Source organism: Gopherus flavomarginatus, chromosome 1 (assembly GCF_025201925.1).
Source record: "Gopherus flavomarginatus isolate rGopFla2 chromosome 1, rGopFla2.mat.asm, whole genome shotgun sequence".
NCBI lineage: Eukaryota > Metazoa > Chordata > Testudines > Testudinidae > Gopherus > Gopherus flavomarginatus.
The window spans coordinates 178,981,621-178,997,300 of record NC_066617.1 but is presented as its reverse complement, the minus strand read 5'-3'; the positions used below and the strand labels follow the sequence as shown (position 1 = coordinate 178,997,300).

Below are 15,680 nucleotides of genomic sequence, written 5' to 3'. Positions count from 1 at the left end.
GGAGTTTGGGGTGTAGGAGCATACTCTGGCCTGGGATTGAGGCGTTTGGCAGGTGGGGGGGGGATCAATTACATTATTGGGGAGCAGGAAGGGGTGCGGGCCTTGGGGTGGGGCTGGGGATGAGGGGTTTGGAGTGCAAGAGCGTGCTCCGGGCTGAGATGGAGGGGTTCAGAGGGAGGGAAGGGGATCAGGGCTGGGGTGTGGGGAGAGGCTCAGGGGTGCAGGCTCCGGGTGGCGTTTACCTCAAGTGGCTCCCAGAAGCAGTGGCATGTCCCTTCTCTGTTGGAGTGCTAGAGGGGGCCGTTGGAGTGGGGCTATTGGAACACATAGGAACTGGAGCTTCAGTTGGAGCACTGGAGCGGGGGAAGCCCCAGACCCCGCTCCCCAGCGGGAGTTCAAGGGCCAGCTTAAAACAATTGGTGGACCAGATCTATCCCACGGGCCGTAGTTTGCGCATGCCTGCCGTAGACTCTTCTACTGGGATAGTTGACTAATACCCCTCTGCTGGAGTGTTCTCTCTCCTCATGCCCATTACAGCAAAAGTGGGACTGACATATTCCTGTTTCAGGAGATGGGGGATGTTACTAGACACACTCACACCAGTGCTCCCTATTCTCTGACATGGCAGCTGGGCCTCTCCTGGACACTCTAAGAGTCAGTGCCACCTCCTACACTCTTCAGTGACATTGGTTCTGGATGTGTGTGTCAGCTAGCTCAGGCAGACATCAGTGATTCCATTACAGTTGGCTCAAATTCGAAAGGTTTAATCTCAGCCATACAGGCTAGAATATCCCCACCCCCGCAAAAGAAAACCCCCAACACAACAACAAAAACACAACAAACATTGAGATTCTGTAAAAGCTGATGCCCCTCACTTGGGAAAGGTTCCTACTTTTTATAGGTGACTGGTTTTTCAAGTCATACCTAGGTGAACTACGTCTGTTATTTACATGGAAAAGTTACATCAGGAAAGTTATTGATGTATTTTTAACTGAATTAATGACTTTTGACTTTCAAAAACCCAAAAAGCTACTCGCTCACTTTTGTTGCTCTTCACCTGACTCTCCTTCCTATCTCTTCTCCTCCAGCCCTGCATATGCCTCTCTGCTGCCTGGTCTGCTTGTTTTCCTTTCTTCCCACACAAGCTTTTTTGTGGCTGGTTTCCTTCTTCCCCACTTGGCTGGACATGCTGTCCAGCTCTGATCATTCTTTCTCTTGTGCTTCTTGTCATGCCTTTCCTTTTGCTGGTTGTCATTTTCAGTGCCAATGGTAGTTGTGGTATCTGATGGTGACTCCAGTTTCCTCTGCTATTTAGTAGCTGATGTGAGTAGGCAGAGGCCGGCTTCATTTAATTGTTTCCAACTGCTTTTTCAGTCTACCAGGCAGCAAAGATTCTGAACACCTATAGAAGCAACTGGAACAAGCTAGAGCAGGTAGTGGCAGTGGCCAGCCCTCTGCAGACCATTGATCAATGGATCATAGTTTTTGAACCACTGCTTTAATGAAAACCAATTACAGTAGCAGCCCTCTTAAACACCCATCAGAAGAACACCCTGAATCAAAAGTTTTATGTTGAGCTAATTGAGGATGGAAGATGTGTTTGAGGATTTGTTTGTTTTTCTCCTCCAAATTATTCTGTTTAACCACTTGACATAGTCTGTCTTGTCTTGTGTCTATGGTAATGTGAGATGCTGCGGTTACCAGCAAGACATGAGAAGGCCTGAGTTAGAATTGATACTGTACTGACAGCAGCTGTTAGATACTCGAAACTGTATTCTCTCCCTGCCACCTGGGAAGGCTCTCTGCTGCGTTCACTATATTTAATCTTGGCAGGATCAGATTTTTATTGATAAATATCAGTAAATGTAAGTTTCACCATACACACAAACTAATGAAAAAATATTTTCATTGATAGTAATTGCAATTTACAGATAGGTAAGGTAAGAAAAAAGCTGCTTGAGAACTTATTTGAGCTTGATTTAAGGATATTTACTTTTTATGTTTTGTCATGTGATGTTGACAAATTATGCTTAAATGGTTGTAAAGCTTTAACTTTTTCAATCTCAATATCTACTGTCATTAAATAATTATCTGACCCATTCTGAAAGCACCCCTCCCCCATAATATCCAGAACTGTGAAAATTTAAATTAATAAAAAAGCTTTATAATAAATCTGTTATTTGTCAAAGTTATAAAACAAAATTAAAAATCAAATTCTGCCAAGCCTAATCATATTAAATTGACAAATTTGAAAATTAGGAACACATACTTTGACCCACAAGGAGACTGAAAAGAGACTTAAAAAAAAATTTAACACTGATGACATTCCTATCAAGTAAAAATGCAGGGCTAGATAAATATTTCTCCTTCTAATGACTGAATTTCCTTATTTATGAAAAACAAAATATATTTGGACATAGCATAAGCCAGCATTTCTTAATCTATAAATTGCTGCTTTTTTCACCAGACCTTTGCATCTATAATTCTTTCACAGTATTGGGCACCCTTGCCCTGTTGAATCCTTTGTTATTCTCTCAACATTTTTTTGTTTTGTGTATGTGGCTGCTGAGATTTATCCTTTAAAACAATGGCCCAGTCCATGATTGGAAGACTCGCCATTGCATCACTTGGTGTTCTTGAAGTCCCTTCCAGCCCTACATTTCTGTGATCCCATCCCTGATCATCATCATTGTATGTGAGATATATGTCATTCAGGCTTGTAATATTTTATACTTAGCTTGTTAGAAAAGACATCAATATTTTCCATTTTATTATTTTTATATCTCTTTACCTCTCTTTTAATCCAGACTCAAGAATGAACAATCCGTCAGAAACCAGTAAACCACCAATGGAGAGTGGGGATGGGAACACAGGTAAGAAATGAACTATTAGTGTTGAGATCTGGCCTTCTGGGAGAATTAGATGACTTTAAAAGGGAGAATCTCCTTTATTTGTGTATGAATACTTGGACTGTTTTGTGTACATTTCTTATGGGTTTTTTTAGTCTTAGGGTATGCCTACACTACCCGCCGAATCGGCTGGTAGTGATCGATCTATCGGGGATTGATGTATCATGTCTCGTCTAGACATGATACATCAATCCCCGAACGCGCTCCCCGTTGACTCTGGAACTCCGCAAGGGCAAGAGGCAGAAATAGAGTCAACGGGGGAGCGACGGCCGTCAATCCCACGCTGCGAGGATGCAAAGTAAGTCAGTCTAAGATACGTCAACTTCAGCTACGCTATTCTCTTAGCTGAAGTTGTGTATCTTAAATCGATTCAACCCCCACACACACCCAGGAATAGACCAGGCCTCGGGGTGTGTCTACACTACAGTTAGACACCTGTGGCTGGCCTGTGCCAGCTGACTCAGGCTCGCAGGGCTCAGGCTGAAGGGCTGTTTAACTGTAGTGTAGATGCATGGGTTTGAGCTGCAGTCTGAGCTCTGGGACCATGTGAGGTGGGAGGGTCCCAGAGTTCGGGTGGCAGCCCAAGCCCACACTACAGTTAAACAGCCCTTTAGCCCAAGTCAGCAGCATGGACTAGCCACAGGTGTCTCATTGCAGTGTAGTCATATCCTCAGGGCAGGGGTCCCCAACGCAGTGCCCGCAGGCACCATGACGCTCGCGGGGGCATCTTAATGCGCCCGTGTCCTGGCCCCCGGGAGAGCACCCACCGAAATGCCGCCGAATTTCAGCAGCATTTCGGCAGGGATGCCTCTTGATGACGCCACTTGTCGTCAACAAGTGACGTCATCGAGAGGCGGCGCCGCCAAAATTCGGCAGGGGCGCCTCTTGATGATGTCACTTGTCGATGGCAAGCGGTGTCATTAAGAGACATCGCCGCCGAAATGCTGCCGAAAATCGGCGGTATTTCGGCGGGTGCTCCACCGCTGCAGTGATCCTTCGTCTGGTGCCTGCCAGACGAAAAGGTTGGGGATCACTGCCTTAGGGACTCCTGTTTGCCATTTAATATATTAACTACGGTATATTTTAACTGTTCATTTATGCAGATCTCACATAGAATAGTAATTTTTTTCCCATTCTTGCAATGTTACCTCTATAGAGAGATAGGGTTGCTGATGGGAGCTGATGTAGACTTTGACACCTATTAGGTTCTTCTCTATTTTCCCTAATATCACAGTTCTAGGACACTTTTACTTTAGAGTTCCCTAAAGACTTGCTTGTAGGTGATGGAGAGTAAAGAGTTCATTATGTATTATTTTAAAATTAAATTTGTATTAATAACATAATTCATGCTTTTACCTTTAGTTAGATTTTAAAAAATACTATTTTGTGCTTCTAGTTCCCTTCTGGATGCCATTTAATATACTAATTATTTTTGGAAACAAGGAGTAGAAATGAGAACTCCAAATTAAAAAGTAAATAGAATGAAATAACTCAGAATTAGCCTGTCTCTGCAGACAAGTCCAGGTTATGAGTTAGGGGAAATTTTCATTGTAAGAAATGATTTCTCATTGCTTTTAGAGAAGTCTGGGTTCATTGAATGGAATAAACAATCATTCTTTCACTTCATTTTCCTCAATAACAATAGTAAGAGTATTCTTCCTTCATTTCAATTCTAGGAACTGTAATGAACCTGGCAATTTGCAACATTTTATGCTGTTGATTCTCTACATGTTCTTTGTGCAGGGCTTTAACAACAATACATGTAAGAACAATTGAGTGTTTCCTGTACTAATCCAAGGTTGATGGATGTTTCCTGTCAATAGGTGGAATCAGTCAAATTTTTTCAGCTTATTCACATGTCTGTTCCCTGCTACTGCCTTTTCAGTTTTTGTAACTTCCACAGTAGTGCTGATGCTACAGTGAGGGCTTGTCTACACTGAAAATTTATAGTGCTACAACTGTCTCGCTCAGGGGTGGAAAAAACACACCCTTGAGCACAGCAAATTTCAGCACTGTAAAGCGCCAATGTAAACAGTGCACCAGTGCTCAGAGCCATGCCTCTCATGGAGGTGGGTTTTTTTAGAGCACTGGGAGAGCTCTCAGTGCTCTGCCATGACTACACAAGCCATGTTAAAGCACTGCCATGGCAGCGCTGTAGCATTGCCAGTGTAGACTAACCCTGAGTCTTAAGAGTTTTTTGTTTTTCTGTACATAAAAATAATCCATTATGAATTTAAAAGACTCTCCAGTGTGGTTTAAAAGTTCTAATCGCTTTCAGATTCTCTCAAGTGGCCCTACTTTGGAACTGTGTAGGCTTTCTCAGGAGGACAGTGGTTCTAACTCTCCCTTTCTCCTCCATAAGCACTGGAACTGGAGGTGTGTGAAAGCCCTGAGGAAAATTTGGTGTTCTACTTCAGTCACAGCAACTTCCTGCTTGTAGCACAACCTCAGAGTAGGAACAGAACACAGAAGTGTGGATAAGATACGCTGGACGGAATGCATTGCCGTCTGGCAGTGTTTTCAATGTAACTTTATGCTGTAAACAATTATCATGCCACTTTTTGACTAAAGTATGCAGCCAAAGAGGGTGGCATGGTTCGTACATGGGCTCTTCTTCCTCTCGTATATAGCTGTTGTAGCAACACCCTAAATCAGTTGTAGAACAGGCAGAAGCAAATAGACTCTAACCCCTCCAGAGCTGATCACCTAAGGTAACCTGCTAATTTATGGAGATGTGTATGGATGTCTTTGCAACAACATAGGGCTATAGTTTCTGTGACTTTCTCATTTACGTTCCCTAATGATGGGAGTCACTGTATTGTATGAGGCTAAACTTCTATATTTTGCAGTGGCATGTGTTTTGGACCTTTATAAGTGTCATCTCTAGTAAATTAAAATATTCCTGAGCTGTTCATTTTAGGCTCATAATTTATAAACTCAGTAGGCAAGATGACAGAACCCAAAATTTTGGAGGATTCTCTGTATTTATTGTATTAGGTCTCATTGTTTTTGTGCTCACAAACCAGTAAAGCTAGCAATTAGTAACATTTATGAATCATTCCATCCAGGGTTCAGATACCTTACAGGCAGCTGGCAGATGTTAATCTCAGAGAATTTTATTTTTATCACTTTCAAGGTTAAAAGAAGTTACAAACTCTGCTGGTTTCCCAGTGGCGCCTGTAACTCATGTGAGTCTCTTGTGTATTCACTACCAGCAGATTTCTTAACCACAATGAATCATTGCTGTTTTTCTCTGTTTGAATCAGTGATGGAGCTTATACATTTAATGACAGAAATAGCTAAGGTGTATGGAATTTACATTTGGCAGAGACTGTAACTTCAGAAAAAATGCAGTCATTGCTGGTAAAATTAACATACCTTGCAAGTTCTATGAGACTAATAGCTAAGGTTCATGGAAGTTAGAGAAGTATTGTAGTTAGAAATTAGACAAATTGCCATTTATGATACTTTAAACCTTTTGAACTTCAGTCAGGTCACCCCTGCATAGACTACAGTCTCAACAAAATACATAAAGTAGATTGCACCTTTGGGGGATCTCATGCAGGTTAGTGTCAGCAGTGTGCCTGAATGAGACTGTAACTTTTAGTAGGGATCTTATACAAGTTTCTCAGGCACAAAAGGAGCTAGTTGCTGGTGAAGTTATGGAACTTGTGATGATCACTTGCCCTCAGACTGGGATTCCTCCCTACCCTAAACAAAACTCTGCAAACTTCTCAAATCCTGCTTCTTAACCCCAGTCTTAGCCAGGAAAGCTAACTGGATGTCCCCTGGAGGCACTGAAGGATAGAGAGAATAGCAAGCCTCTGGACATCTCTCCTAACCTCTGTCCGGGCACCTAATGGTAAACTGGGAGTCTTTTTGTCCTATAAAGAGTGAGAGAATGGCATAAAATTTACCTAAGGTCTTCAGTACAATTTACTGCTTTAACTAATGTCCTTTATTTCCCAATATCTGTGCTTTTGAAATAAAAAAAATCACAGTTGATTACTTTAGTTTTATCCTTCCATTTAATTTAAATTGAATCAGCTTCTGATCACTCATTCCAAAGTTATTTCCTATGACCAATCCTGGTGGCTTTGTTTTTTGGTTTGGTTTTTTTGCAGTGTAGACATGTGCAGTCAAACTCATTAGACCTAGGGCATCCTGGATTTATGTGGCATTTTCCACAGCCCCATGTCCACTGCCACTTTTCGTACACACCAACCAAGATAGCATGGAGTATTGAGAGTTCAACCCCCACACACCTTAGGACGTGTGGGTAGAGAGGTCAGATTGTAATTGCTGTTGTTCAGAAGAATTGGGCCCCATGTCTGCTGTCTTTAAGCAGCACTAGTTTTCCATACTTAGCTTCTAAGCACAGTAGGAGTTGGGACTCTCTGGTCCCTTCATGCCCCTTCTGGTCTCTTGATCTTCAAAATCCATGCCAGCTACAGTCTCATCTCACCAGCTCTCTCATGAACTTCTTGAGGTTCAGAGGAGTGGAGCCCCATTTCTAAGCACCTTAGGAGCAAGGTCCTGTGTACTCTACAAACTGGACTAAAAATCTAAGGCAAGGCCCGACTTCCCCCCCCTTGGACCCTCTACACCGCCCCACCCTCTTTGTTTCTGTGGCGAATTGGAAATTCAGTAGTAGACTCAAGTAAGGTCCTAGTGTTCTTCCCAAACCCAAAACTGCGTTCTAAGTATTGGAGAAACAAGAGTCCATACCCTAGATGTCAAGAGTTTTTATTTGAATAGGACAAAGGCATTTAGAAAGTTAGTGGGTATTCACCAACGAAAGCTCATGCTCCAATACGTCTGTTAGTCTATAAGGTGCCACAGGACTCTTTGCTGCCCTTAAGACTTTCTGTAGCCTTTTGAGGATCGTTATCAAGGAAATGCCATTTCTGTTCTTCACCTGTCTAAATGGAGTAAGCCGTGCATTGAGACAAGTTCTATATTAGCTAGGGAGTCAATACCTAAGAGTCCTGGCGCTCACTCTACCAGAGCTTAAGGCAGCATTAATGGGATGTCTCCATAATGGTTTCATCTTAGAAAGCTGTAGGGTTGCTACCTGGAGTCCTGTATACACATTTACACAGCAGTTCTGTCCTAACATGGAATCTTGATTTGATGCTTTCTTTGGGAGGGGACAGTTAATTAGAATGCCTCCGCCCACCTTCCTGGGAATATATTGCCAGGTAGAGTCTCACAAGAGGGAATATGCAAGATGATACCTTGAAGGAAGAAAAAATGGTTTGTTATTTAATTACAGTAGTGGTTTGTCAGGAGTGTTGCCTGTGTATATTCATACTTACCTAACCACCTTCTCCTCTTCCTTGGAGCTCTACTCTAGTAGGATTGTGCTGTTTAGTGGAAAAAACTGAAGCAATTGGAGATGCCTTACATCCTTTACTGGGGGAGCCTCTATCTACCATCTGCAAAGATGGCTGCAGTCCCCTATTGTTTCCAGTGGGACTGAACCAGGTTGCCCTCAAACAAAGTGACTGCTCACTACTGTCATAAAGTAGGGAGGGTGACTGTGGACTTTGTTTAGCACATGTAGACTGGTGTGTTCCCAAAGAAAAATAGAACTTGCATACAATTTGAATAATCTGTAATTCATGTTTAACCAGTATAATACATTCTAAACAAAGATATTTTATATATACACACATTGACAAATCGATTAATCTTGCTATATTATCAAGAATGCTTAATCTTTTATGCAACAGCTCACATAAAGCATAATCAGGCAGCAAAGTGGGATAACTCTGCTGGATTTCCAAATATAAGACTGAGGTCTGGTCATTTTATAACTCCCTTTTAATAAGTGATATTTATGAAGCTTTGAAACAGAGGAGTCAGCGAGTTTGGATGTTTTTTCAAAATATATGCTATAGGATTTATTTTCGGGAAGTTCTAAGGCCTGTGTTGTAACAGGAGGTCAGACTAAATAATTACACCTGGTCTCTTCTGGCCTTGGAATTCGTGTCCATCGTCCAGGCTGGAGGTGAAGGCACTTCACTGTAATTGCTACAAAGAAATTATTCTCAGGAAATTGTGTTGTCTGATATGCATAGAGCATTGAGAAATTGTGGAGGGATTTGTGTTTTAAGAAAGTAAAGCCAAACACTCATGCCTTATAGACTTGTAAACATTCTAAAAACAGATCTGAAATTTCAAAGGTCAGCTGAGTGCAGTTTTTAGTTGGTTGTATAAGGATATGTGGAATTTTCTCTATCACCTTTCCCTCCCAGAGGGGAAACTGAACAAACATAAAGGTTAAAAGGCAAGGTAGACCCCAGCCTCATTCTAGCCTAGGCTGCTTGACAAACAGGAAGGTTCTGGTTTAGAGGTCTAGCAGAGGTCCACCAGTAGGCTTGAAGAAAAGAGGATGTGAACATTAAAAATAAGTTCATTTTGCTGCTGTTTTACTAGTTGTTTTGACTGCCATGCTTAATGTTAGTAACGTAAACTAAGGCTTAATCCAAAGTCCTTCAAGTCAATAGAAAGACTGTCATCAGACCCCTAGTCTTTAAACTTCATAGCTTATTGAAGTAAATTATTTCAGAGGGATTAAGATTTTAATATTTTAAATTGTCACAGAGGCCTTTGAACATAACAAATTTTTATTTTTTAAACTGCTACCGCTGTTTGGCCAGAAATTGCTTTCTAATTCAGACTTTCCACAGTAATTGTGCGGTGGAGAGTACTATAAAAGCTTTATTATATTTCAGTAAATGTTTTAAATTTGTAGAAAAGAGCAAAATTGCAAAATCCATAATCTTCTTGCAACTACAATTTTCCAGTGTTCCTGGATGCTAGTCTGCTGTATCTGTGTATTATAAGAGAGATGCAAGTAGAGGGGAGACAGCATATTCGGTGTCTAGAGCTTGAGAAGGAGAATCAGAAGTCCTGATTCTATAAATGCAATGCTGTGTAATCTTGGGCTACTTTCTGTATCTAAGTTTTTTCTATCCGTAAAATAGTGATTGTATTTGTACACCTTTTGTAAAACTTTTCCTTCTGTTGAAAGGTATATCTCCATTTATATTATATATAGTGCCTATCTCATAGAACTGGAAGGGACCCTGAAAGGTCATTGAGCCTAGCCCCTTGCCTTCACTCGCAGGACCAAGTACTGATTTTGCCCCAGATCCCTAAGTGGCCCCCTCCAAGGATTGAACTCACAACCCTGGGTTTAGCAGGCTAATGCTCAAACCACTGAGCTATCCCTCCCCCTAAACAGATGCATAGTATAATTATTATTATTCCTGGTATAAGTCTCTCCAATATCCACCAGTGATCTTCCATTGCTAACTCTGGAGTATCTGAGTGACTGCCATTCATGTCCTGTATGGTGATTTGATTAATGCAGCAATGCATGTGTTGGAGGGAATAGATCAATCTGTTGTTCGGCTTTGAAGATGGTGCCAAAGTGGCTGAAGACACAAATGACCTCGGCTTTTTAAAGGTAGAGTCCCTGCCTTCTGAGCCTTGGGAACAGTCCGTGGAGGACTTTTGAGACGAGTTTTGTGGCCTTTGTTTTAGAGGCCCTGGAGGTTTGGGGCTCTGATATAGTGGAGGCTGGTTTGTAGTCTGATATAGTGGAGGCATGGTGAGCTCTCTCCATCATGAGAAAATTAAGTTTTATCTCCCTGTTTTTTCTGGCTCTGGACTTCAGTGCCAGACAGAAGGTACACTTCTGGGCAACGTGTGATTTCCCCAAGGCAATAGATGTAGTGGGAGTACCCATCACTTACCAGGATCACCTCCCCATACAACAGACATTTGAAGCTGGGAGAACTGGGCAAAACCTCCCAGTGAACAAGAACTACTATCTAATATCTTTATATGAGAGAACTTTTATTTTTTATTTTTTTAAAACTATAAAGCCAAAATTACTACTACTACTACTTGCTGACTAATTAGAGTAATGCTAAGAACTACTACAACTAACTACTTGAATAAGAAATAAGTACAACATTGAGGAAATCTCAACGGGTACAACTGTCAGAGTTCTGTCTCAGGCTGATGTAGCTGAGAGAGAACTGAGGGTAGTTCGCCCATGTTCCTTGGGCTCACCAGGTAGGGAATCTACCTCTAAAAAGCTGAGGTTGTCAGTAATTTCAGCCACTTTGGCACCATCTGTTCTTCAATCGAGTAGCCATGAGGCTGCTAGTTCCTCAGGTACCCAGGGTACTGCTAGACTGAGAGACTGCAAAGCCTGAGGCCCGGAGAGATAATCGGTACAGTTGACAGACTGAGGCAGCAAGGAAAACTCTTCCTCTGCTTCCTTGGTACCAAAGGGGTCAGCTTGGGCTCCGACCACACTTCCCTCAAAGTGCTGGAGACTCACGGTATCATCAGTGCCTTCATCATCACTTCGATGCAGACCACAGACTTGATACCTATAACACACACAGTACCCCAGGATTTCTGTTTTCCCCGGGACCTGGCTGTATCTGAGGCACCTAGTTCTCTGCTGCTTGGCTCTGATGTGCTGTCAGTACTAAGAACATCAAGATCTCCTGAAGTTCACCCAGTTCCAATGATTTCACTTCAGATCTCTCCAGATGCCCCACCATTCCAGAGTGATTTATAAGAAGAGGATTCTAATGAAGACCTTGCCTCAGTGTCTCAAATATCAATTCTGGGTTCTCCCCTTCACTCCTATAGAGGCCCCTTTCCAGAAGTCTGAGACTATATAACTACTTGTGGCACAAGATTACTATCAACATCTCACTGGTATGAGCACCCATGGGTGCCACCTCCACCTGCGCCTTATACTTCTCCTTGGCCATATTGGGACCCTTGGGCTGCCTATCGCCAACAGTGCATTGAGCACCACCTGTCTCAGAGAGAGGCAACCTGTATCACCTGCTCCCTCCAGGAGACCTGACCCTCCAGATAAATCCTTTGAGGAGCAGGGAGCTAGAGCCAATGAGGGGGTGTCTCCTGTGGCCAACATCTCATTTTCAACTCTGGATGAAGCTGTTGTGCCTACCCCGCCATCCTTGGCAGATGATTTTAAGCAGTTCCAGATCAGGTCAAGAGAATTGCTGACTCCTTACAGATCTCTCTTGAGGAGGTTAAAGAACCTCATCATAAGCTGCTTGATATCCTCCATTCACCCTCATTTATCTGCATAGCTTTGCCCATAAACAAAGCCCTTCTGGACCCAGCAAAGATCGTTTGGCCCACTCCAGCTACTATTCTGCCTACATGCAAGAGAGTATATAAGACATATTATGTCACAACAAAGGACTCTGAATTTTTATTTTCTCGTCCCTCACCTAACTCTTTGGTACTCAACACAGTTGATGTACGTGGAAGACAGCACAAGCGTCTGGACCTACTGGGTAGGAAATCTCATTCTTCAGCTTCCTTACAATTTAGAATCACCAATTACCACATGCTAATGACAAAATTTTAATCGCATAAACTATACCAAAGTGGCAGAACACAGAGCACAGAACACGGAGCAATTCCAGGCAATTATTACAGAGGGCCAGTACTTGCCAGGACATCTCTACAAGCCTCTGTCAATGCCACTGATACTGTCTCCCATTCAATCACTACAGCAGTAGTTACGAGAAGGGCTTCCTAGCTCCAGCTCTCAGGATTTCCAAAGAAGATCCAGAATACAGTGGGGGTGTTTCCTTTTGGTGGGTTTGAGTTGGTTTTGGACATCATAGATGAATCTGTGGTTCATCCCTAAAGACCATAGGGATGCCTTGCATTTTATTGGTATCTGTATAAACACACCTACAAGAGGTAGCTCAGCAAGTCCCAGTGGGCTCAGAGAGCCTGTTCTGCTCAATTTCTTACCTCCCAGGAGCCATCTGAACCGCATCAAAAGAGACCCAGATTCCAGAGAAGGAAACCGTCCACTTCTCAGCCTTCCACTTTCACCCTTCCACCTCCAAGCATCAATTTTGATGGGCTAGTGGAAGGCCTGAATTTCCGTCCTCATTATCTGCATCAATCGCCCTGCCTTCTTCCCTTTGGCAATAGCCTTTACCACTTCTGGCGGGCTTAGGAGACAGCCATTGTAGATAACTAGGTTTTGGAGATCATCTCCACAGGATGCACCATCTAGTTGACTGTTTCCACCTACAAATCCCCCTTCCCTGTCCCTCTTTAAGGACCCCTCTCAGAAGACCTTGCTTTATCAAGTAATAGACTTTTCTACGCATGGGAGCTATAGAGCCAGTCCCCATGCGGCACAGAGGGAAGGGGGTTTATTCCAAGTGTTTCCTGACACCAATAAAGAGTGGAGTTTGGAGACCCAGCCTAGATTTGAGGCTATCCAACGTCTATGTGAAGGCACAAAAATTCAAAATGGTGATTCTTGCAGCGATAATAGAACAAGGGGGTTGGTTCTTAGCCCTCAACCTTCAAGATGCATATTTTTCATATTGCAATCCTTCTTATCCCACAAACAATACCGATGTTTCATTGTTGGTCAGGGCCACTTTCAATACCAAATGCTCCCCTTTCGCCTGCCATCTGCCCCGAGGATCTTTAGAAAGTCATGTCAGTAGTAGCAGCACAGCTCAGCAGGAAAGGTAGTATTCCCTTGCCTGGACAATTGGCTGCTGAAAGGCTGCTCCTTGGAACTGATGTCTCTGGCAACTTCTGAGGCCACAGATTTCTTCCTTGAATTGGCCTGCAATTAAACATTCAAAAATCCACTTTGACTCCTGTGCAGAACTCCATAGGGGCACATCTCGATTCAGTAACAGCAAGAGCCTACCTTCCTCTGCACAGATTTGTGGCCCCAACACAATTCAGCTCAGTCCCCAAACTCTGATAAAGAACTGTCTTCAGTTGCTGGGCACATGGCAGCCAGCACCTTCGTCATAGAACACACAAGTTTCCGAATGCACTGCCTTTCAAGGGTGGCTCGAAACTGTTTATTCATCAAACAGGCACTGTTTAAATATGCTTCTTTCCATACCCACCTGCATAAAACAATCCCTCAGCTGATGGAAAGGCCATTGAAACGTGTGCAAAAGTCCCATTTGTGTATTCTCCCCCAACGGTCATCATAGAATCATAGAACTGGAATGGACCTCGAGAGGTCATCTAGTCCAGTCCGCTGCACTCAAGGCAGGATTAAGTATTATCTAGACCATTCCTGATAGGTGTTTGTCAAACCTGCTCTTAAAAATCCCCAATGATGGAGATTCCACAGAGTCCCTTGGCAATTTATTCCAGTGCTTAACCACCCTGACAGTTAGGAAGTTTTTCCTAATGTCCAACCTAAACCTTCCTTGCTGCAGTTTAAGCCCATTTCTGCTTATCCTATCTTCAGAGGTTAAGATAAAAAAAATTTCTCCCTCCTCCTTGTAACAACCTTTCACCTACTTGAAAACTGTTATCTCTCCTCTCATTCTTCTCTTCAGACTAACCAAACTCAATTTTTTCAATCTTCCCTCATAGGTCATGTTTTCTAGACCTTTAATCATTTTTGTTGATCTTCTCTGGACTCTCTCCAATTTGTCAACATCCTTCCTGAAATTTGAAGTCCAGAACTGGACACAATACTTCAGTTTAGGCCTAATCAGTGCAGAGTAGAGTGGAAGAATTACTTCTCATGTCTTGCTTACAACACTCCTGTTAATACATCCCAGAATGATGATCACTTTTTTTGCAATAGTGTTACACTGTTGACTCATATTTAGCTTGTGGTCCACTATGGCCCCCAGATCCGTTTCTTCAGTACTCCGTCCTAGGCAGTCATTTCCCATTTTTATGTGTGCAACTGATTGATTGCCCCTTCCTAAATGGAGCACTTTCATTTGTCCTTCGTGAATTTCATCCTGTTTACTTCATACCGTTTCTCCAGTTTGTCCAAATCATTTTTAATTGTAATCTTATACTCCAAAGCACTTGCAATCCCTCCCAGCTTGGTATCATCTGCAAACTTTATAAGTGTACTCTGTATGCCATTATCTAAATCATTGATGAAGATATTTAACAAAACCAGACCCAGAAATGATCCCTGTGGGACCCCACTTGTTATGCCCTTCCAGCATGACTCTGAACCACTGATAACTTGCTGCACCCAACCTGAGAGTGAGAACTCTGTTTTTCTTGGACAATTCTCTGGGAACAGTCTTCCAACCAGTTTTGCACTCACCTTCTAGTAGCTCCATCTAGGTTGCATCGTAACGACAGACACCTCTCTGCTAGGGTGGATAGTGCATCTAGATGCTCATGCGACCCAGAGCAAGTGGACATCTCAAGAGATTGTGCAATACATCAACCTCCTGGAACTGAGAACGATTGGGTAGGCCTCTCTCTAGTTTCTACCTCTTATCAGGGACAAACCCATTAAAGTCATAATGGACAACTTATCATGCATGTTTTACATCAATCATCAAGGAGGAGTAAGATCACCCTACCTCTACACCAAGGCTGTCAAACTTGGAAATTGGTGCATACAGAAACAGATCATCACCACAGCGGCCTGCCTTCCAGGGGATCAGCATGTGACCATGGATGCACTCAGCAGGCACTTCTTCCAAGGCCACAAGTGGGAAATAGACAACAGCACATTATACCACATATTCTGTCAATGGGGCACCCCTCGGATGGACTTGCTTGCCACAGAATGAAACAAGAAGTGTACCCAGTTTTGCTTGAGAGGTGGACTGGTCGCCAGTCCTGGGGGGGTGGGGGGAGAGTGCTTTTCACCTTCATTGGTCAGCTCTCTTGTACGCATTCCCACTGACTCCTTTAATAGCCAAAGTTATGGAC

General features: G+C 42.9%; 1 protein-coding gene across 2 annotated transcripts in view; it reads left to right on the top strand.

Moving 5' to 3' along the window:
* POU2F1 (POU class 2 homeobox 1) overlaps nucleotides 1-15,680 on the top strand; it is a 216,109-nt gene that overhangs the window by 91,410 nt on the left and 109,019 nt on the right. For both annotated transcript variants that reach the window (XM_050958002.1, XM_050957992.1), the window contains exon 2: nucleotides 2,808-2,873. In XM_050958002.1, the coding sequence (XP_050813959.1) occupies nucleotides 2,816-2,873 (58 nt within the window). In that variant the 5' untranslated portion in view covers nucleotides 2,808-2,815. The remainder of the gene's footprint in view (nucleotides 1-2,807; nucleotides 2,874-15,680) is intronic.